Consider the following 24,492-nt stretch of genomic DNA (forward strand, 5'->3'; position numbering starts at 1 on the left):
TTGACAGTGAGAGGACATTTATTTTTTTGCTGAGTATGTCTGAAAAACAGTCACAGCACATTAAATGGCATAAAAAAAACAAGCATTAAGTACAGCTCAGAAATGTAGAGGGTAAAAATGTTACAACAGAATACATTAATCATATCTTTCCACATTCAGACAGCACAGTTACACACCACGTGCTGTAACACTGAATAACACACAAACAATCTCGGAGGGTAGTTTCTACACTGCAACAAGCTGTTCAGCAACACTCCACATCAACACTTTACAACAGTATCATACAGCAGGCATCATGACAGAGTAACAAATAGAAAGAGGAAACAAGTGATTCCCTTGCACCGTATAAATAGTGACATCAGATAACCAAAGACACACCCAGTTGGAGGAGCCATGTTGTAGTCACTGAGGCCTCTCTCTTCTCCCCATCACGATCCTTCATCATAAGCATTTCATCCATTTTATTTCATCAAGTCTTCATTGTTTTGATATGATCTGTTTATAAAGATATGGACATTTCATGAGATTAAAGTTACAACGAACAGCCTGAACAATAAGACCTGAAGTTACACAAAACACCTAGAACAGTACGGCACTAGAGAGTTAAGAATAGGGGAGTTTAATCATCATTACCCATATGTCAACATTATACCATAATTGCAGTGTTTAAGACTAAATACAGTCTCCCCTGTACCTAACTCATCAACATCCATCTGTACTTCACCAAGTCCACCACAGTGACATAAACTAATGTGAGTTCACATAATACTTACTGTGCAATTTGCTCTATGGGTAAGGTGGAACAAAACAGAATAATTCACTATTGTTGTCAAAATTACATTACAAAAAAGTTATTTACACACACACACACACACACACACACACACACACACACACGCACACACACACACACAGAGTACTGTACCTTGTAGCCAGTCCACCCCCTCCATTAGACCCTCTCCTTTTACAGCATTACTGGCACTAAAACAGATGGACAGAAGCTAGTAACCTATCCCAATATCACTGTATGTGTCTGTACCTTCTTGTGTGTGTGTGTGTGTGTGTGTGTGTGTGTGTGTGTGTGTGTGTGTGTGTGTGTGTGTGTGTGTGTGTGTGTGTGTGTGTGTGTGTGTGAGAGACTAGGATAGAGTTGTGTCTTACCATATATGCCAGGGTTTGTCCTTGATGTTTTCCAGACAGAGCAGCTGAGAGACTTTGACTAAAGACATGGCTTCTCTCAGGTCACTCTTATTAGCAAAGAACAGCACTGGCAACCTCCTGCTGCGGATGTCTGTAGGGAGCAGGAATGCAGGAGAACAGGTGAAAAAACAGGTGGCTCTCTGTCTGTCTGCCCCCACCCCCCCTTCCTTTCTCTCCCCCTCTCTCTCTTGCTCTCAATCTCTGACCTTGGTGATTGAGAAGAGTATCCAGCTCTTCTTTGGCAACGACCATCCGTAATTTATCTCCACTATCGATGACAAATATGATGGCGTGACTCTCTCTGTGGACACAAGAAACAGGATAAACAACACTGAATCTGATCTCTACATCACTAATAACTACTACTTGGAGACGGGGGTAGGGTTGTGTAACCATTAAAACGGCTCTACAGGCAATACTTGATTACTCTAAGATCAGAGGTAAGGCACCACAGGCTCAACATGTCTCATCACATAATGCAGTTCTAGATAAACATTGCCGGTGTAAAGTCTTACTTGTAGTAATGTTCCCATAGGTTTCTATATCTGCTCTGACCAGACATGTCAAACACTGTGAAGGACAAACTTTGTAGAGACACAACATACATGTTACCGATCAACATACACAATAGAATAAGTATCAAATAATATCATTCTTATTACTATCATCTGGTTCACTAAGTTAAACAAAGTTTACATAAGAAGTAAATTACTACCTTGAACTCTTGAATTTTTCTATGTTGAAGCCAATAGTTGGGACAATGTCTTGTGTCTGGGTCTGTAATACACACAGAGACAGAGACACAGACACACGCAGGCACGCGCGCACACACACACACACACAATAACAAACACAGACAAAAAAACAGTAACTTAACTTTGTCAAAATATATGGTAAAATAGGGTGAAATAGGCTGTACTGACCTTTACCTGACTAACATGTTTCCAGTCGTCTGAGAGTGGGCCAAATAAGCTTTGCTGAAAACAAGCAATCGGTGGATGATTGCAGTGCAATCGATGCGATGACACTCACAGCTCTTATACATTAGCAACATCTCTGTCTCAGCTAACTCTCAATATATAAAACTCCATCTCTTTCCACTGACAGCTTTCCACTGACAGGCCCGCGCGCGGCTACAGTAGGACATCACATCAACAAGTTACAATTTACAGCGCAATCAAATACATCAGTCAATGGCCTATATTATAGTTGGGCCATGTCAGTGGACTTACATTAGTGGGTTTGAGTTGGTTGATGATGGTCGTTTTCCCGCTGTTGTCCAGTCCCAAACACAACACGTTCACTTCTTTCTTCTTCAGCCCCAGCCATCCCGACAGTTTATCTAACAGGCCCATGTGTCCCACTTAAAACATTTGATCCTAAGGTTAAGTGTATTTGGTACAGGATATCTACTCCCTCGAGATATCGTCGAACGTTTCTACCATTTCTCGCCGCAATTTAGTCTTAACATATTAAAATAGAATGTTGCCGTGGATATAAGGACAAGGTAACAGCAGCAGGCTGGCTGTCCTGGCTTGGAATAAGCCTATTAGAGTGAAGTAATGCTCTTGAACCTCCTCGTGACCTGCTTCGCAATACGGAGTGACTCTGAGATGGACATGCGATAATGTTCATTTCATGCTCATTACATACATACCCACAGAAGCCAAATTACAGTCATGCGTTATTCTTTACAGTGCACTGTAATAGCCATACACTTGGTGCTTTTGGCAATTTAATTTTGTCCAAACAATATAGTATTAGCCTATACACAAAAACACGAGTTGATTAATATGAATAAATTAACAAACATCATGACAATAGCAGAACAGGACTTTTCCCCTTTGCTTCATCCATGGTTGATAAATTACTCACAGGTAGGTAGGTAGTAAACATGTTGAAATCCTTCACCTCTGCACTAATAATGCACGGTCCAACAGCGCCATCGCCTGGCCAGTATTAACAAGTTCACCTGAAATATATCCTTCAAACACTTGTGGACACCGGTGTTATTCTTTTAATAAAGCTGGTAAATAATAGCAACTGCTCTCTGGTTGGTATTTGTACTTTATAGCAGAGTCTTTAAGATTGACATCAAAAGGAAAAGATGCTGATGAAGATTTTTTTTTTACCCACTTGGAAATCCACAAGGTTGATTTGATTTTGGAGAAATCTTCATAAATCAATTCTTTATAAAGCAATGATTGTTCTACAAAAATGTTAACAAACTTTCCATGTTTTTGTTTTGATAAAGGCTATTAATTAGACACTAGCACCTATTCGAGGCACCAATTTATCCTTATCAGCCTGGAAGGAGCCTTTACTATTGGGAGGCACCTAGGTTCCCTTACCAGCATGTGAGACACTTATTTATCCTTACCAGCCTGGGGGGAGCCTTTATTATACACCAGCCTGGGAGGCAACTAGTTATCCTTATCAGCCTGCAAGGCACCTATTTATCCTTAACCAGCCTGGGAGGAGCCTTTATTATACACCAGCCTGAGAGGAACCTTTATTATACACCAGCCTGAGAGGAACCTTTATTATACACCAGCCTGGGAGGAGCCTTTATTATACACCAGCCTGAGAGGAACCTTTATTATACACCAGCCTGGGAGGAACCTTTATTATACACCAGCCTGGGAGGAACCTTTATTATACACCAGCCTGAGAGGAACCTTTATTATACACCAGCCTGGGAGGAGCCTTTATTATACACCAGCCTGAGAGGAACCTTTATTATACACCAGCCTGGGAGGAACCTTTATTATACACCAGCCTGGGAGGAACCTTTATTATACACCAGCCTGGGGAGTAACCTTTATTATACAACAGCCTGGGAGGAACCTTTATTATACACCAGCCTGGGAGGAACCTTTATTATACACCAGCCTGAGAGGAACCTTTATTATACACCAGCCTGGGAGGAGCCTTTATTATACACCAGCCTGGGAGGAGCCTTTATTATACACCAGCCTGAGAGGAACCTTTATTATACACCAGCCTGAGAGGAACCTTTATTATACACCAGCCTGAGAGGAACCTTTATTATACACCAGCCTGGGAGGAGCCTTTATTATACACCAGCCTGAGAGGAACCTTTATTATACACCAGCCTGGGAGGAGCCTTTATTATACACCAGCCTGGGAGGAACCTTTATTATACACCAGCCTGAGAGGAACCTTTATTATACACCAGCCTGGAAGGAACCTTTATTATACACCAGCCTGAGAGGAACCTTTATTATACACCAGCCTGGGAGGAACCTTTATTATACACCAGCCTGGGAGGAACCTTTATTATACACCAGCCTGGGAGGAGCCTTTATTATACACCAGCCTGGGAGGAGCCTTTATTATACACCAGCCTGGGAGGAACCTTTATTATACACCAGCCTGGGAGGAACCTTTATTATACACCAGCCTGGGAGGAACCTTTATTATACACCAGCCTGGGGAGTAACCTTTATTATACACCAGCCTGGAAGGAACCTTTATTATACACCAGCCTGGGGAGTAACCTTTATTATACACCAGCCTGAGAGGAACCTTTATTATACACCAGCCTGGGGAGTAACCTTTATTATACACCAGCCTGAGAGGAACCTTTATTATACACCAGCCTGGGAGGAACCTTTATTATACACCAGCCTGGGAGGAACCTTTATTATACACCAGCCTGAGAGGAACCTTTATTATACACCAGCCTGGGAGGAACCTTTATTATACACCAGCCTGGGAGGAACCTTTATTATACACCAGCCTGGGAGGAACCTTTATTATACACCAGCCTGAGAGGAACCTTTATTATACACCAGCCTGGGAGGAACCTTTATTATACACCAGCCTGGGAGGAACCTTTATTATACACCAGCCTGAGAGGAACCTTTATTATACACCAGCCTGGGAGGAGCCTTTATTATACACCAGCCTGGGAGGAACCTTTATTATACACCAGCCTGAGAGGAACCTTTATTATACACCAGCCTGGGGAGTAACCTTTATTATACACCAGCCTGAGAGGAACCTTTATTATACACCAGCCTGGGAGGAGCCTTTATTATACACCAGCCTGGGAGGAGCCTTTATTATACACCAGCCTGGGAGGAGCCTTTATTATACACCAGCCTGGGAGGAACCTTTATTATACACCAGCCTGGGAGGAACCTTTATTATACACCAGCCTGGGAGGAACCTTTATTATACACCAGCCTGAGAGGAACCTTTATTATACACCAGCCTGGGAGGAACCTTTATTATACACCAGCCTGGGAGGAACCTTTATTATACACCAGCCTGGGAGGAGCCATTATTATACACCAGCCTGAGAGGAACCTTTAATATACACCAGCCTGAGAGGAACCTTTATTATACACCAGCCTGGGAGGAACCTTTATTATACACCAGCCTGGGAGGAACCTTTATTATACACCAGCCTGGGAGGAGCCTTTATTATACACCAGCCTGGGAGGAGCCTTTATTATACACCAGCCTGAGAGGAACCTTTATTATACACCAGCCTGAGAGGAACCTTTATTATACACCAGCCTGGGAGGAACCTTTATTATACACCATCCTGGGAGGAACCTTTATTATACACCAGCCTGGGGAGTAACCTTTATTATACACCAGCCTGGGGAGGAACCTTTATTATACACCAGCCTGGGGAGGAACCTTTATTATACACCAGCCTGGGAGGAGCCTTTATTATACACCAGCCTGGGGAGTAACCTTTATTATACACCAGCCTGGGAGGAACCTTTATTATACACCAGCCTGGGAGGAACCTTTATTATACACCAGCCTGAGAGGAACCTTTATTATACACCAGCCTGGGAGGAACCTTTATTATACACCAGCCTGGGAGGAACCTTTATTATACACCAGCCTGGGAGGAACCTTTATTATACACCAGCCTGAGAGGAACCTTTATTATACACCAGCCTGGGGAGGAACCTTTATTATACACCAGCCTGGGGAGTAACCTTTATTATACACCAGCCTGGGAGGAACCTATTCATCCTTAACCAGCCTGAGAGGAACCTTTATTATACACCAGCCTGAGAGGAACCTTTATTATACACCAGCCTGAGAGGAACCTTTATTATACACCAGCCTGAGAGGAACCTTTATTATACACCAGCCTGAGAGGAACCTTTATTATACACCAGCCTGGGGAGGAACCTTTATTATACACCAGCCTGGGGAGTAACCTTTATTATACACCAGCCTGGGAGGAACCTATTCATCCTTAACCAGCCTGGGAGGAACCTATTTATCCTTAACCAGCCTGAGAGGAACCTTTATTATACACCAGCCTGAGAGGAACCTTTATTATACACCAGCCTGGGAGGAACCTTTATTATACACCAGCCTGAGAGGAACCTTTATTATACACCAGCCTGAGAGGAACCTTTATTATACACCAGCCTGGGAGGAACCTTTATTATACACCAGCCTGGGAGGAACCTTTATTATACACCAGCCTGAGAGGAACCTTTATTATACACCAGCCTGGGAGGAGCCTTTATTATACACCAGCCTGGGAGGAACCTTTATTATACACCAGCCTGGGAGGAACCTTTATTATACACCAGCCTGGGAGGAACCTTTATTATACACCAGCCTGGGAGGAACCTTTATTATACACCAGCCTGGGAGGAGCCTTTATTATACACCAGCCTGAGAGGAACCTTTATTATACACCAGCCTGAGAGGAACCTTTATTATACACCAGCCTGGGAGGAGCCTTTATTATACACCAGCCTGGGAGGAACCTTTATTATACACCAGCCTGGGGAGTAACCTTTATTATACACCAGCCTGGGGAGGAACCTTTATTATACACCAGCATGGGGAGGAATCTTTATTATACACCAGCCTGGGAGGAGCCTTTATTATACACCAGCCTGGGGAGTAACCTTTATTATACACCAGCCTGGGAGGAACCTTTATTATACACCAGCCTGGGAGGAACCTTTATTATACACCAGCCTGGGGAGTAACCTTTATTATACACCAGCCTGGGGAGGAACCTTTATTATACACCAGCCTGGGGAGGAACCTTTATTATACACCAGCCTGGGAGGAGCCTTTATTATACACCAGCCTGGAGAGTAACCTTTATTATACACCAGCCTGGGAGGAACCTTTATTATACACCAGCCTGGGAGGAACCTTTATTATACACCAGCCTGGGAGGAACCTTTATTATACACCAGCCTGGGAGGAACCTTTATTATACACCAGCCTGAGAGGAACCTTTATTATACACCAGCCTGGGGAGGAACCTTTTTTATACACCAGCCTGGGGAGTAACCTTTATTATACACCAGCCTGGGAGGAACCTATTCATCCTTAACCAGCCTGAGAGGAACCTTTATTATACACCAGCCTGAGAGGAACCTTTATTATACACCAGCCTGAGAGGAACCTTTATTATACACCAGCCTGAGAGGAACCTTTATTATACACCAGCCTGAGAGGAACCTTTATTATACACCAGCCTGGGGAGGAACCTTTATTATACACCAGCCTGGGGAGTAACCTTTATTATACACCAGCCTGGGAGGAACCTATTCATCCTTAACCAGCCTGGGAGGAACCTATTTATCCTTAACCAGCCTGAGAGGAACCTTTATTATACACCAGCCTGAGAGGAACCTTTATTATACACCAGCCTGGGAGGAACCTTTATTATACACCAGCCTGAGAGGAACCTTTATTATACACCAGCCTGAGAGGAACCTTTATTATACACCAGCCTGGGAGGAACCTTTATTATACACCAGCCTGGGAGGAACCTTTATTATACACCAGCCTGAGAGGAACCTTTATTATACACCAGCCTGGGAGGAGCCTTTATTATTCACCAGCCTGGGAGGAACCTTTATTATACACCAGCCTGGGAGGAACCTTTATTATACACCAGCCTGGGAGGAACCTTTATTATACACCAGCCTGGGAGGAACCTTTATTATACACCAGCCTGGGAGGAGCCTTTATTATACACCAGCCTGAGAGGAACCTTTATTATACACCAGCCTGAGAGGAACCTTTATTATACACCAGCCTGAGAGGAACCTTTATTATACACCAGCCTGGGATGAACCTTTATTATACACCAGCCTGAGAGGAACCTTTATTATACACCAGCCTGGGAGGAACCTTTATTATACACCAGCCTGGGAGGAACCTTTATTATACACCAGCCTGAGAGGAACCTTTATTATACACCAGCCTGGGAGGAACCTTTATTATACACCAGCCTGGGGAGGAACCTTTATTTTACACCAGCCTGAGAGGAACCTTTATTATACACCAGCCTGGGGAGGAACCTTTATTATACACCAGCCTGGGAGGAACCTTTATTATACACCAGCCTGAGAGGAACCTTTATTATACACCAGCCTGGGAGGAACCTTTATTATACACCAGCCTGGGAGGAACCTTTATTATACACCAGCCTGGGAGGAACCTTTATTATACACCAGCCTGGGAGGAGCCTTTATTATACACCAGCCTGAGAGGAACCTTTATTATACACCAGCCTGAGAGGAACCTTTATTATACACCAGCCTGAGAGGAACCTTTATTATACACCAGCCTGGGATGAACCTTTATTATACACCAGCCTGAGAGGAACCTTTATTATACACCAGCCTGGGATGAACCTTTATTATACACCAGCCTGAGAGGAACCTTTATTATACACCAGCCTGGGAGGAACCTTTATTATACACCAGCCTGGGAGGAACCTTTATTATACACCAGCCTGGGAGGAACCTTTATTATACACCAGCCTGAGAGGAACCTTTATTATACACCAGCCTGGGAGGAACCTTTATTATACACCAGCCTGGGGAGGAACCTTTATTTTACACCAGCCTGAGAGGAACCTTTATTATACACCAGCCTGGGGAGGAACCTTTATTATACACCAGCCTGGGAGGAACCTTTATTATACACCAGCCTGAGAGGAACCTTTATTATACACCAGCCTGGGAGGAACCTTTATTATACACCAGCCTGGGAGGAACCTTTATTATACACCAGCCTGGGAGGAACCTTTATTATACACCAGCCTGGGAGGAGCCTTTATTATACACCAGCCTGAGAGGAACCTTTATTATACACCAGCCTGAGAGGAACCTTTATTATACACCAGCCTGAGAGGAACCTTTATTATACACCAGCCTGGGATGAACCTTTATTATACACCAGCCTGAGAGGAACCTTTATTATACACCAGCCTGGGAGGAACCTTTATTATACACCAGCCTGGGAGGAACCTTTATTATACACCAGCCTGAGAGGAACCTTTATTATACACCAGCCTGGGAGGAACCTTTATTATACACCAGCCTGGGGAGGAACCTTTATTTTACACCAGCCTGAGAGGAACCTTTATTATACACCAGCCTGGGGAGGAACCTTTATTATACACCAGCCTGGGAGGAACCTTTATTATACACCAGCCTGAGAGGAACCTTTATTATACACCAGCCTGGGAGGAACCTTTATTATACACCAGCCTGGGGAGTAACCTTTATTATACACCAGCCTGGGGAGGAACCTTTATTATACACCAGCCTGGGGAGGAACCTTTATTATACACCAGCCTGGGGAGGAACCTTTATTATACACCAGCCTGGGAGGAACCTATTCATCCTTACCAGCCTGCAAGGCACCTATTTATTCTTACCAGCCTGCGATTGTGTTAGTTAGATTAATATGCAGCTAGCTATATTAGCCCATTGCTCTGGAGAAAATAGCTAGCTAAGCAGTTAGTGAAAGTAGCAGCTGTACTTGCTGCATTAGGTAGTTAGATTAAAAACATTAGCTAAATAGCCAGCAAGTTAATTTAGCTCCTTTAAAAACGTAACTAACCAGCAAAGCAGTTTAGCAAATCTACAGTATATGTCAGCCTGTATCATTTGGAAATTGTCTAGCCATTTCAGTGTTTTTGGATGCCATGTGCTTACCTTTTTTATGTGCTAGCTGTGAATGTCACTGCGGAAAATGGTTATTATTGCTGGAGCGGGCTTGCACGTTTGCTACTGTATTTGAATTTGATTGGCTGATGTGGAAGAATGGGAGTAGTTGCTTAAACAAGGGCTGCCTCACAGGCTGCTTTGAGGGCAAAAAAAGTACCTTGTGCCACTGGCAGACACAAAACTTCCAGCCATGTTCAACCAGATACTCTTCTCATGGGGAGTCATAGTTTGATGGAACAGTACCGCGGGAGGCATCATCTAATAGAACAGTTCCATTAAACAATGCATCAGAACACACTTTACATGCAATGAAACAGTCAGTAATAAAAAGACTACTTCTAACCACCAGAACTGTTCTTTATTTGCAAATAAATATCCGCTTTAAACTGCGTCTTACAGTGTGCAAGATCTACCACGTCTCTCTGGAAATGATAGAAAAATAAAATACAAGAATTATAAGTATACTTGTACTTTGTACAAAATAGCATTCTCCCGTTGCTCAGCAGTAAGACATGCTAAACAGCCTGATCTAATCTCTCCTTCCAGGAGGAGGGAAGTGTGTGTGTTTGTGTGTGTCCTCCCCTCTGAGGGACACCTGAACGCTCTGTCTGTGAACCGCTGCTGGACAGGTGAGCTCCATTTAGAAGTTGTTCCGAACCACAGATCTAGGATCAGCTTAGCGTACCTCAATTCTTACCTCAACCATTAGGGGGTAAAATATTAAACTGATGTTAGATCAGTGTCTGGGGGCAAATTCCTCCTACTTCGTACAACAGTGAAGGCTGGTTGGAGGAGTTATAGGAGGACTGGCTCATTGTAATGGTTGGAATGGAATTTTGGAATGGAGTGAAATGTGGTTCCAAGTATGTTTGATACTGTTCCATTGATACCATTCCAGTGAGCCTGTCCTCCTATAGCTCCTCCCACCAGCCTCCACTGCCGTACAGGCTCCTCAGGTACACTCCTGCTCCAGAACATACTGAACATCCAGAACATATTGTAGGTGTGTGTGTGTGACCGACTGGGTTTGAACCTGGGTCGTCTGTGCTCCACAAGACTATGTTAGCCTGCCGAGTTAAAGCCTAAGCATTAGCTAACGCAAGTCTTCAAGTTTCAGGCATATGTTTTTTGTGGTTCACCGAACCACCTGTGTTAGTGTGGATCTGGAGAGGCTCATGGGTTATTATAATGCTGTTGAGGGCCTTCTAGAGACAAAGAGATATTACTCTGGTGTTGCTGTCTCTATGTGTCTGTCAACCTGCAGAACATACCTCTGTCTCTCTCTATCTTGGAATACACGTGGGTCTTGACCACAAAAAACACATAATGAAACCAACTACTGTATGTCCAACAGCCTTGAGTCCCCCTCATACTACATACTGTACATTGTTTTCCAACAACTTCCATAAGTCTTTAGCATTGCACAACCGCCCTGTGTAGTTGGCATGTTAGCATGTTACACAGTCTGTTGAGGTTTGCTGACAATCTGCTCTCAATGTCTGTAGGTCCATAAGAGAGTATCATTTATTTATTTCTCTTATCTTAGTTACTGAGACGACTGCATATATTGCTGATTTCGAAAAAATGGTAAATAAAGAGATAACATCCAGATTTACTAGGGCGCTCACATACAGGACTGCACATATATAAATATTAGTTTAGGATTATAATCGATAAATTGTCTATACACTTAAAACATTCAGAAATCCTCTGCACTTCAAAAACTGTCTCTTCGTTTTCTTCAAGTATTAGCATACCCAGATACTCTGGAGAGGTTAAATAATGTAACAAGAATACCTTGTGATGACGCTTACTTATCAAACTCCAAAATAATTCACATCATATTATTTAAGGACAATCCTTTTGATTGCTCATCTGTTAGCAGCTACATCATGGTCACAAAAACATGGAGAGAAAATGTACATTCCCAAGTCTACAGCTCTACTGTATAATAAGTAGTGATGCTGCAACAAGGCATACACTCCCCAGTCTACAGTTCTACTGTATAATAAGTAGTGATGCTGCAACAAGGCATACACTCCCCAGGGGGAGCCAGGGGCAGTGTGTCTCTCAGAGTCCTGTCTCTGCTGTTCTGTCTCTGGCTGAAGCACGTTCAGGTGTACAAAACAGTCTGGCTTTATTGAGGTTCTGCATTGAGGTCCAAATGTGTGGTAGTCTGTCTGAGAGAGGCCTCCAGGCTGAGACGGTCTGTCTGTTTGTCTGTCTGTCTGTCTGAGGGGTGAAGACTGAGGCACAGGCTGTGGCTGTCTGTCCGTCTGTCTGTTCTAAGGTCTCATACATGGAAGCCCTTCTCCTGTTGGTGTAGTAGCTGCAGTCGGAGGGTCTGTATGCTGCTGACGATCCTCCTCTGGTGGCCAATCAACACCACCCCGGTCCTCCGCACGTCTCTAGGGGGAGAGAGAAGACACACACACACACAGACACACAGACACACACACACAGACACACACACACACACACACACACACACACACACACAAAATCGGTTAAGGGAAATTGTTGGGTTAACTTAAGGTAAGGAAGGATAAGATTGGGAGGCAGTGCCAGAGTAATGTTTAGTTGAAGTTAGAGTAACATTAGGGTAATGTTTAGTTGAAGTTAGAGTAACATTAGGGTAATGTTTAGTTGACGTTAGAGAAACGTTAGGGTAATGTTTAGTTGAAGTTAGAGTAACATTAGGGTAATGTTTAGTTGACGTTAGAGAAACGTTAGGGTAATGTTTAGCTGAAGTCAGAGTAACATTAGGGCAATGTTTAGTTGAAGTTAGAGTAACATTAGGGTAATGTTTAGTTGACGTTAGAGTAACAGTAGGGTAATGTTTAGTTGAAGTTAGAGTAACATCAGGGTAATGTTTAGTTGACGTTAGAGTAACAGTAGGGCAATGTTTAGTTGAAGTTAGAGTAACATTAGGGTAATGTTTAGTTGAAGTTAGAGTAACATTAGGGCAATGTTTAGTTGAAGTTAGAGTAACATTAGGGTAATGTTTAGTTGACGTTAGAGTAACAGTAGGGTAATGTTTAGTTGAAGTTAGAGTAACATCAGGGTAATGTTTAGTTGAGTTAGAGTAGCATCAGAGTAACGTTTAGTTGAAGTTAGAGTAACATCAGAGTAATGTTTAAGATAGTGAACAGTCCTCCACTCACTCAATGCTCATCTGGGCCACAGAGTCCAGTGTGCTGAATCCTGCTGCCACAAAGCTGCTCTTGTATTGGCTCATCTTGATGGAATCCAGCCAATCCCCGATGGAGATGAACATGTGGTAGTCCACCACCTCTCCTGGGGACTCTGCTAGACTGACAGATGGATCAAACAAAATAGAATATAATAAGACCTAAAAACTTTCACTTGCAAGTGAAATTAGTGCCATCAGTAGCTCTGGATAAGAGCGTCTGTTACATGAAATGAATGTAATTGTACCCCTGTATATCTTCCACCAGGGCCAGCAGGCTGCTGGGGTTCCTGATCAGCTTATCCAGGAAGGAGACCACATCAGTGAACTTGGGCCTCTGGCTCCTCTCCTTCTGCCAGCAGTGTAGCATCAGCTGGTGTAGAACCACGGGGCAGCCCATAGGAGCAGGGAGACGGTAGCCCTCCTCTATGGACAGGATCACCTAGGGGTGGATGAAGGGAGAGAGTCAGTACACACACTCTTCGCTTCATGTCATCCAGCCATTATGTCTCTACAACGGCAGTATTATCTGAGCTACAGTAAGCATGTCTCTAGGGTGTGTTAGAGGGACTGTGTGAATATAACAGCCCCTACAGCTAGCCTGTAGCCTTGATGTCTTCTCTGAGCCCTGACGGGTGAGGCAGGATGGGGCTGAGGGGTGAGGAGGGAGTGAGGAAGGGGTGAGGAGGCAGAGACAGCAGAAGTCAAGGATTGGCGGTGGCGTTTGTCTTGGAAAGCACTTCTAAGCAATTCCCCAGCATCACAAATCCCCATGAAGCTAGGGGCTGTGTGTGTATGCCATGTGAGGTGCTGATGGGGATTACCAAGGAGCTTTCACACTCCACAGGGAGACGGGACGAATCCCCTCCATCTATCCTCCAATTGACCGGAGACCGTGAGGTCACTCAGACAGGGTCTGAATCCACAACTTTTAAACCCCTTCGTTGGCCAGTGGCTCTCTCTCTCCCTTCACATCTCCCTCAGTATGTCTGTCTTTCTGTCTCTCTGTCTACACTGCAATCTCAAAGCAAAACACTCCACAGAAACGGCCAACTGCTTTCTTCTGGAAAATGGGAAGTCCAAGATGGACAACGGTGGAGTTGTTGGGGCTGTATTTCTAGACCTGAGGAAAGCTTTTGATACTGTTAACCATGATGTTCTCATCACAAAACTGTCCAAGTTCAACTTTTCCCCTGATGCCTTGAGATGGATGAAATCATACCTTGAATTTCCGATTCAAATGAAATTGTTTGACTGCAGAGGTAGCAAAACTGTACTTCAAATCTATGATACTTCACAACTTAACATACTGCTTGACTAGTTTGGCCCAAGCTTGCTGTACAACATTAAAACCTATTCAGTCGGTCTACAAACAGGCTCTCAAAGTGCTTGATAGGAAGCCCAATAGCCATCATCACTGTTACATCCTCAGAAAGCATGAGCTCCTGAGTTGAGAAAATCTTGTGCAATACGCTGACGTATGTCTTGTATTCAAGATCCTAAATGCCCTGGCTCCCCTTCCACTCAGTATTTTTGTTAAACAGAAAACCCAAAACCATGGCAGCAGATCAACAAGGTCTGCCATGAGAGGTGACTGTATAGTTCCTAAGGAAAAACACATTTGGTCAATCTGCTTTCTCTGTGAGAGCTTCCCATGTCTGGAACACACTGCCATCAGACACATACAACTGTACCACCTATCACATCTTCACAAAAACCTAAAGACCCGGCTAAAGGCCAATCAGACTTGTGAAAATAATCCCTATCTGTGTATTGCCGCTTTCCATGTTGTCTGTTGTCTGTAGTCTGTTGTCTGTTGTCTGTTGTCTGTTGTCTGTTGTCTGTTGTCTGTTGTCCCTATCTTCTGAGGTGTGGAAACACTTTGTTGCTTTTATGTATTTTCTTTTGTTGCTTGTTCTATGTTTCTCTGTCTGCGTGCTATGTGTTGCTTGCTCTATGTTCTCTGTCTGCGTGCTGCGTGTTGCTTGTTCTATGTTCCCTGTCTGCGTGCTACGTGTTGCTTGTTCTATGTTTCTCTGTCTGCGTGCTATGTGTTGCTTGTTCTATGTTTCTCTGTCTGCGTGCTATGTGTTGCTTGTTCTATGTTTCTCTGTCTGCGTGCTATGTGTTGCTTGTTCTATGCTTTTCTGTCTGCGTGCTACGTGTTGCTTGTTCTATGTTTCTCTGTCTGCGTGCTATGTGTTGCTTGCTCTATGTTCTCTGTCTGCGTGCTGCGTGTTGCTTGTTCTATGTTCTCTGTCTGCTTGCAATGTGTTGCTTGCTCTATGTTCTCTGTCTGCGTGCTATGTGTTGCTTGTTCTATGTTCTCTGTCTGCGTGCTGCGTGTTGCTTGCTCTATGTTCTCTGTCTGCGTGCTGCGTGTTGCTTGTTCTATGTTCTCTGTCTGCTTGCTATGTGTTGCTTGCTCTATGTCCTCTGTCTGCGTGCTGCGTGTTGCTTGCTCTATGTTCTCTGTCTGCGTGCTGCGTGTTGCTTGTTATATGTTCCCTGTCTGCGTGCTGCGTGTTGCTTGTTCTATGTTTCTCTGTCTGCGTGCTGCGTGTTGCTTGCTCTATGTTCTGTCTGCGTGCTGCGTGTTGCTTGTTCTATGTTCCCTGTCTGCGTGCTACGTGTTGCTTGTTCTATGTCTCTCTGTCTGCGTGCTGCGTGTTGCTTGTTCTATGTGCCCTGTCTGCGTGCTACGTGTTGCTTGTTCTATGTTTCTCTGTCTGCGTGCTGCGTGTTGCTTGCTCTATGTTCTCTGTCTGCGTGCTACGTGTTGCTTGTTCTATGTTTCTCTGTCTGCATGCTACGTGTTGTTGTTCTATGTTTCTCTGTCTGCATGCTACGTGTTGCTTGCTCTATGTTCCCTGTCGGCGTGCTACGTGTTGCTTGTTCTATGTTTATCTGTCTGCATGCTACGTGTTGCTTGCTCTATGTTCCCTGTCTGCATGCTACGTGTTGCTTGTTCTATGTTTCTCTGTCTGCATGCTACGTGTTGCTTGCTCTATGTTCTCTGTCTGCATGCTACGTGTTGCTTGTTATATGTTCTCTGTCTGCATGCTACGTGTTGCTTGCTCTATGTTCTCTGTCTGCGTGCTGCGTGTTGCTTGTTCTATGTTCTCTGTCTGCATGCTACGTGTTGCTTGTTGTATGTTCTCTGTCTGCATGCTACGTGTTGCTTGTTCTATGTTTCTCTGTCTGCATGCTGCGTGTTGCTTGCTCTATGTTCTCTGTCTGCGTGCTACGTGTTGCTTGTTCTATGTTTCTCTGTCTGCATGCTACGTGTTGCTTGTTCTATGTTTCTCTGTCTGCATGCTACGTGTTGCTTGCTCTATGTTCCCTGTCGGTGTGCTACGTGTTGCTTGTTCTATGTTTCTCTGTCTGCATGCTACGTGTTGCTTGTTCTATGTTCCCTGTCTGCGTGCTACGTGTTACTTGTTCTATGTTTCTCTGTCTGCATGCTACGTGTTGCTTGTTCTATGTTCTCTGTCTGCATGCTACGTGTTGCTTGTTATATGTTCTCTGTCTGCATGCTACGTGTTGCTTGTTCTATGTTTCTCTGTCTGCATGCTACGTGTTGCTTGCTCTATGTTATCTGTCTGCATGCTACGTGTTGCTTGTTCTATGTTTCTCTGTCGGCATGCTACGTGTTGCGTGCTCTATGTTCTCTGTCTGCATGCTACGTGTTGCTTGTTATATGTTTTTCTGTCTGCATGCTACGTGTTGCTTGTTCTATGTTTCTCTGTCTGCATGCTACGTGTTGCTTGCTCTATGATCTCTGTCTGCGTGCTACGTGTTGCTTGTTATATGTTTCTCTGTCTGTGTGCTACGTGTTGCTTGTTCTATGTTTCTCTGTCTGCATGCTACATGTTGCTTGCTATATGATCTCTGTCTGCGTGCTACGTGTTGCTTGTTATTTGTTTTTCTGTCTGCGTGCTACGTGTTGCTTGTTCTATGTTTCTCTGTCTGCATGCTACATATTGCTTGTTCGATGTTTATCTGTCTGCATGCTACATGTTGCTTGTTCTATGTTCTCTGTCTGCATGATACGTGTTGCTTGTTCTATGTTTCTCTGTCTGTGTGCTATGTGTTGCTTGTTCTATGTTTCTCTGTCTGCGTGCTATGTGTTGCTTGTTCTATGTTGCTCTGTCTGCGTGCTACGTGTTGCTTGTTATATGTTTTCTCTGTCTGCGTGCTACGTGTTGCTTGTTCTATGTTTCTCTGTCTGCGTGCTACGTGTTGCTTGTTCTATGTTTCTCTGTCTGCGTGCTACGTGTTGCTTGTTCTATGTTGGTCTGTCTGCGTGCTATGTGTTGCTTGTTCCATGTTTTCTGTCTGTGTGCTACGTGTTGCTTGTTCTATGTTTCTCTATTTGCATGCTATGTGTTGCTTGCTCTATGATCTCTGTCTGCGTGCTACGTGTTGCTTGTTCTATGTTTCTCTGTCTGCATGCTACGTGTTGCTTGTTCTATGTTTCTCTGTTTGCATGCTACGTGTTGCTTGCATTGAAATTGTTTTTAATAACCTGCCCAGGGACTGTGGTAGAAAATTAGCCGGCTGGCTAAAACAGTCCCTTTTACTGTAACGTTGACTAATGTGCACTGTCGCTGTAACAAATCAAATGAACTCAACTCAAACTCAACTCATACAGTATGGAGATTCATAAGAAAGGACTTTCACAATCCCCATTAAGACTCCCAGGTTAACGCCATAGAACTCGCCAGCTTGTAGTCCTAAAACACGCAAATTAGTTACCTTTGGCTCGTTCGGCTATTCCTATGGGGGAAATGAATAGGAAAAGAGTGTGGTTTTGGGATGAACACAGAAAATAAGGTCTGAGGTTAACATTGGCTTTGGAGATCTTATATGTTATGTTCCATGAGATAATATCAGCCAGTTAACATAAACTTTCTGAATTATGAAGCCTTTAAGTAATTCTTCACAATTCACAAAAGCTGATGAAGATCACAGCATACAACAACACCTATAAGATTTCCTAAGCCTATGTTTGCCACAGACGTAATTTGCGTCATTTATTCAAAAACCCTACAAAAAAACCCATGAATTTCCCCATAGGCTTAGGAAAAAGAACCATGGTGGAGTTAGTGTCTACAAAAAGACGCCATTACTATTGCTCTCTATAGTGAAGACCTCATTCAAAACTCACGTCCTGATTGGACATCTCCCAGTAAGGCCGCTCCCCGTATGACATCACTTCCCACATGACGATTCCGTAGCTCCAGGCATCGCTGGCTGATGAGAACTTCCTGTAGGAGATGGCCTCTGGAGCTGTCCACCTGATAGGGATCTTACCTCCCTGTTCTCACACACACGCACGCACGCACACACACACACACACACACACACACACACACACACACACACACACACACACACACACACACACACACACACAGGTTCCATCTGCTTTGTAACAATACATGCTTGAGGAAATATGTGCAATTTATAGACCATATGCTACAGTCTCACAGTGTGATTGCACTTTTCTGAAGTCTCTTAAGATGTACACACACATTTTCACAGTTTGAGACTTTGTGTCAAGGTACAAGTAAAAGCTCTGAGGTGCTTTAACAGCAGAACTAACCTCCCTCCTCTCTCCCTTTTACTCCTTCTCTCTCCCTTTCCCTCTCTTTCTCCCCCCCCCCCCCCCCCTCTCTTAAAATGAGGGCAGAGTAAAATCACCAGTCGGCACAAATCCTTAGCATGTATTCTGGCTGTAACCCAACCCCCTGCCCCCTAGCCCTACCAAACCAAAGTCCTTCCGAGTGGAAAATGGTTTACAGACCCGTGAATGCCCCCAAAAGCAACATGTCCTATTCTGTTCTCTCCCTCTTTCTCTCCCCTCTCTCTTTTCCAGACCCCAGAAAGCACCACTTCCCCTCAGCATGACTCTGTAACCCAGAGAATAGAGGTCACCAGGAGGCCAGGCAGTCAGAGAAGCGCTTTAACTTTCCACTGAAACACTGTGTAAGTGTTTTCTTTGAAGCATACAGCCTATACACTCCAGAAAGAGGACAAGAAGAACAACAGAGGATTTATGGAGGTTTTGCAGGGAAATAAATAAAAGTAGCAACATATGACTTGTGTTTCTCTTGTTTGTGTTTGTGTAGGGGTTAGAGATCAAGGGTTAGGAGTTAGAGGTCAGGGGTTAGAGATCATAGTTACCGTGGTGGTGTAAGCAGCCTCGGGGTCGTCCTCCAGGACTCTGGACAGGCCGAAGTCAGACACCTTACACACCAGGTTGCTGTTGACCAGAATGTTGCGGGCGGCCAGGTCTCTGTGGACGTAGCCCATGTCAGACAGGTACTTCATGCCCGACGCAATGCCACGCAGCATGCCCACCAACTGGATCACTGTAAATTGGCCATCATGCGTCTAATAAAGAGAGGGATACAAGAGAGAGAGCTTTTCATTTGTGATGTCTATTTGTTTGTTTATAATTGAAAATCAATAAACAATAAAGAAAAAGAAAGAAAACAATTGTTCTTCGCTTCTCACCCTCAGGAAAGAGTCCAGAGATCCATTCTCCATGTACTCCACCACAATCATCACAGGTCTGCCTGAAATCACAGCACACAGCACCACCAGGTCAGTCAGATCCCAGAAAACATGACTCCATTGGCCCCATCTGGGTGTTCGGTGGGCACGGACTAGCCCACATCAAGCCCACACCAGCCCAACACGGACTAGCCCACACCAGCCCAAAACAGGCTAGTCCACATCAGCCCAACACAGGCTAGCACACACCAGCCCAACACAGGCTAGCCCACACCAGCCCAACACAGGCTAGCCCACACCAGCCCAACACAGGCTAGCCCACACCAGTTCAACACAGGCTAGCCCACACCAGTCCAACACAGGCTAGCCCACACCAGTTCAACACAGGCTAGCCCACACCAGTCTAACACAGGCTAGCCCACACCAGTCCAACACAGGCTAGCCCACACCAGCCCAACACAGGCTAGCCCACACCAGCCCAACACAGGCTAGCCCACACCAGTTCAACACAGGCTAGCCCACACCAGTCCAACACAGGCTAGCCCACACCAGTTCAACACAGGCTAGCCCACACCAGTTCAACACAGGCCCACACCAAGCCCAGCTACTTCATAATGTAGAGGCGATGACTCATTAGCGTATGTGGGGGCATGGCTTGCTAATACCCCAATTCATGTTGTTAAGTTAAAAAATAATTCATGATAAAAATTGCTGACACCATTCAAAACAATGAGGGCTCGGAACTTTAAAGCCAATTATCTCGTAATCATATTTTTTCAGATAGAACCTTACAGTTCGAAGTTCACAAGGTATTTTGGTGAAATCGTTACTGAGAGTGTCGTTCCAGTTTAAGTGTTCCATTGTGTGACATCAACAAATGAATGATATTGTTCACTGCCAATGACAAAATCTGTAACAACTTTATTCTTTTTCGTTCCAGTTCTCTGCTGCCTGTGACTGGAACGAATTGCAAAAATCGCTGAAGTTGGAGACTTTTATCTCCCTCACCAATTTCAAACATCTGCTATTTGAGCAGCTAACCGATCGCTGCAGCTGTACATAGTCTATCGGTAAATAGCCCACCCAATTTTACCTACCTCATCCCCATACTGTTTATATTTATTTACTTTTCTGCTCTTTTGCACACCAATATCTCTACCTGCACATGACCATCTGATCATTTATCACTCCAGAATTGTAATTATTCGCCTACCTCCTCATGCCTTTTGCACACAATGTATATAGACTCTCTTTTTTTCTACTGTGTTATTGACTTGTTAATTGTTTACTCCATGTGTAACTCTGTGTTGTCTGTTCACACTGCTATGCTTTATCTTGGCCAGGTCGCAGTTGCAAATGAGAACTTGTTCTCAACTAGCCTACCTGGTTAAATAAAGGTGAAATAAAAATAACAATTGTTTTTCTGAAATGACATACCTGGATGGCAAACCAACAGGGTGGGCTTGTCTCAGGTGAGAGACGGGCCACCTGCTTTGGGGCCAATGTAAAGCTGATGAGCAAAGGTTCATTGGTCCAATGTGGGCAGCCTACCTACATAGATCCAATATTTTTATCAGCATTAGGCCCACATCGTGACAATGTGGGCATGTTTGTTGGGAAAAGATGGGCTTATTTCAGGCAAAGTGAGGGCTGCCCTCACCAGATATGGGCTGCCCTCACCAGATATGGGCTGCCCGCACTGGGCCAATACCTTGGGGACCAATGTGGAGCCGAAGAGCAAAGGCAAAAAAGCCTAAGTGGGGCCAATATTTTTGCCCCCATTGGGGACACATCATGCCAATGTGGACATGTTTGCTAGAATATGTAAGAGATATGGCTAACAAGCCTGCACACCCAGTAGGTCTCCAGGACTGGAGTTGGAGAACCTTGCTCTACAGTAATACTACTATAATCCCAAGCAGAAGTTATCTTCTGCATACTGGGTAGATCACCATTGTGTCAATATTTTTTAGAAGAGTGTAAGGAAGAGTTTCCCTGTGTTTCATTAACCCTGTTTGCTGAAGGACTCCATACAGTGGTTAATAAGAGATTAACCACAGGATAGAATAGATACTTTATTCTAAATTTTTGTGTTATATGGAAATTTGTCCCAACCCCCACAACCACTCAAACGTTGAGAGGAAGTAATCCATGGTACAGCACCATTGGAGCAGATTGGGGTTTAAATGCAAGGGTTGGTACTCTCTCTAGCCTCTAGGCTACCTGCTGGCCCCATTTGCATTGGCACGGTGTTTCACAGTCAGAGTCTATGGGCCTGGGGAGAGATTAGCGTTAGCCTTTAGCATTAGCATGCTGTTCCCGGTCAGAGTCTATGGGCCTGGGGAGAGATTAGCGTTAGCCTTTGGTATTAGCATGCTGTTCCCGGTCAGAGTCTATGGGCCTGGGGTGAGATTAGCATTTCCCTTTAGCATTAGCATGCTGTTCCTGGTCAGAGTCTATGGGCCTGGGGAGAGATTAGCCTTAGCATGCTGGTTCACTGTGAGGGTCTATAGGCCTGGGGAGAGTGGACAGTAATCCACCACTGGATTAATTAACATCCTGTTTGATTAACAGCCTGATCTAATTACTGGCCACTGTTATCACTCTTTAGTCACACCGGAGGGGAGGAGAGGGAGACAGGCGGGAGGTCAATGGAATAGAAGGTAAGGGCAGAGAGAGAGAGAGGGGGAGCTGGGCTTGAGGAGTAAGGACATAAGAGAGAAGTAGAACAGGGGTTGAAGACAGAGGTCTCCCCCTGCCTCCCATGGGTTCACCCATCTCCTCTCTGTGGTCCCCCAGTGGGTGAGTGTGCTGCAGACTGCACTAATTACAGGATTACACACAACACTGTTGAGAGAGAGAGAGAGAAAGAGAGCTATGGGCAATTTAATATAGTTTAATAATGGATTAAAGACAGCAGACAGATGTATTCCATTAGAAATCATACGGCCAAATCCATAAAACTACACATTTATAATAAAACAACGCTTTTCAGAGCCCATTGATTTGTGTGTAGCCCATCAAGGACACAGAGTGAGTGTCATGGCTCCATGGTAATGAATGAGAGTGAACACTATAGGAAACCCCACTGTTCAAACTCATCAGACATTTCACAGCCCCTGATCCACACAGACAGCTGACTGGTTCTGCCAATCGCTCGTTTAGACACGCTAAAGAGACATTCTGTTTATTCCTTCCAGTATCCGGTTAATCTGGGTAATTGGCCCAACAGACTGGCAGTAACGACAGGCCCGCTGTGAGGCTGTAATATCGGAATATCAAATCTGAGATGAGAAAAGAAACGGAATGGCAGGTTAAAAAGCGAAACCCCGCCACGGTTGAATTAGAACTAGGCCTCATTGTCATGGTTACTCAGTTTCCTGTCAAATGTGCTATTTCAATTGCATCACACTTTCTGGAGGACTTAGTTTCAGTTAACAAATAGCCATTTCAGTGAAGTGAAATAACCTTGGCGCTGATATCCCTGGCCTGCTATTTGACTCTGGTGACTCAGTTAGCCAGCCAGGACCTGAATGGAGCTCTGTGGGGGAGACGGCAAGGCAGAGAGAGAGAAGAAGTGGTGAATGGAGCAGCAGGCTTGCAGAGTTCAGGGGCTGTCTGTCCATGGTGCTGACCAAATTATACTTCTCTCTCTATCAGGTCAGTAGCTATGAATCAGTGTGGACCAGGCCTGCTGCCTTCTCTACGTAAACACCTCTCTCTCTTCTCTCTCTCTTTCTCTACAGAAGCCCATCCATAGAAAAGAATGAACGTGTCAAGTGGTGATGAGTGTGGAGCTTTATCTGGTGTTTGTGTTCAGGTAAGATACAGTCACACCCTGATACCTCTCTCTTTTAATGAGTCTCTGAAGAGGTTGAGGAGAAAACAACAGATGGAGAGAGACAGAGGGAGAAAAAGAGAGAAAAAGGGAGAGAAGAGTGTCTGAGAGTAAAGACAGAGATATAGTAGGGAGAAAACGATGGAGAAAGTGACAGAGTGTGTGAAGTCGCTACAGAACAGTAGACTAGTGCGGAATGGCTGCTACGCATTGTGCTGTAGTGTGTGTGGCATATAAAGCCACATGCAGCCATGGGGAATGGCTGGTTGTAATGACTCACTCCCTGTGTCAGAGGCAGCTATCCCACATAAAGACACACTTCCATCTGTCTATCTGTCCATGCAATTCCCATGATCCTCCTTACTTTTGGTGACCACGCCCTCCAGCCTGATGATGTTTGGGTGGTCAAACTGTCCCATGATGCTGGCCTCACGGAGGAAGTCCCGCCTCTGGCGCTCCACGTAGCCGCCCTTCAGTGTCTTTATCGCCACGGCAATCTCCCTCTTCCCTGGTATCCGCAGACGACCGCTACACACCTCCCCGAACTCACCTGGAACGCGAGAGCACACACACACACACACACACACACACACACACACACACACACACACACACACACACACACACACACACAGTAACAATATGAAACCACTGGTGGGCACTGTTGCAGTGCAGAGACAACTCCACAACACATTTAACTCTCTGAATGATTAAACTCTCTAGAACAACCCTGCAATCTATTCATA

At 44.6% G+C, this 24,492-nt stretch overlaps 2 protein-coding genes across 7 annotated transcripts in view; both read right to left on the minus strand.

The window, feature by feature from the left end:
• Nucleotides 1-2,756, minus strand: LOC110505395 (ADP-ribosylation factor-like protein 6). Of its 6 annotated transcripts, none has more exons than XM_036964580.2 (9): nt 2,433-2,742; nt 2,130-2,177; nt 1,916-1,977; nt 1,716-1,784; nt 1,407-1,501; nt 1,162-1,291; nt 926-981; nt 774-786; nt 335-495 (listed from the first exon to the last, which is right to left on the minus strand). In XM_036964580.2, the coding sequence occupies exons 1-9, from the start codon at nt 2,553-2,555 to the stop codon at nt 462-464; spliced, it is 630 nt and encodes a 209-aa protein (XP_036820475.1). In that variant the 5' UTR covers nt 2,556-2,742; the 3' UTR covers nt 335-461. The 6 variants fall into 6 exon arrangements, with proteins under 6 accessions (XP_036820490.1, XP_036820483.1, XP_036820492.1 ...); XM_036964575.2 differs by having other exon boundaries at nt 2,124-2,177; XM_036964595.2 differs by lacking the exon at nt 774-786 and having other exon boundaries at nt 1-495.
• Nucleotides 2,757-10,532: 7,776 nt separating this feature from the next.
• The window catches only part of LOC110520380 (ephrin type-A receptor 6), a 262,188-nt gene continuing 248,228 nt past the window's right edge, over nt 10,533-24,492 (minus strand). Inside the window, exons 12-18 of the mRNA XM_036974914.2 lie at nt 24,111-24,296; nt 19,909-19,970; nt 19,576-19,785; nt 18,557-18,706; nt 13,635-13,828; nt 13,361-13,510; nt 10,533-12,604 (exon numbers count right to left, since the gene is read on the minus strand). Coding sequence (XP_036830809.1) covers nt 12,490-12,604; nt 13,361-13,510; nt 13,635-13,828; nt 18,557-18,706; nt 19,576-19,785; nt 19,909-19,970; nt 24,111-24,296 — 1,067 coding nt within the window. The 3' untranslated portion in view covers nt 10,533-12,489. The remainder of the gene's footprint in view (nt 12,605-13,360; nt 13,511-13,634; nt 13,829-18,556; nt 18,707-19,575; nt 19,786-19,908; nt 19,971-24,110; nt 24,297-24,492) is intronic.

This window comes from Oncorhynchus mykiss, chromosome 3 (assembly GCF_057628025.1).
Source record: "Oncorhynchus mykiss isolate SJ-2025 chromosome 3, ASM5762802v1, whole genome shotgun sequence".
Classification (NCBI taxonomy): domain Eukaryota; kingdom Metazoa; phylum Chordata; class Actinopteri; order Salmoniformes; family Salmonidae; genus Oncorhynchus; species Oncorhynchus mykiss.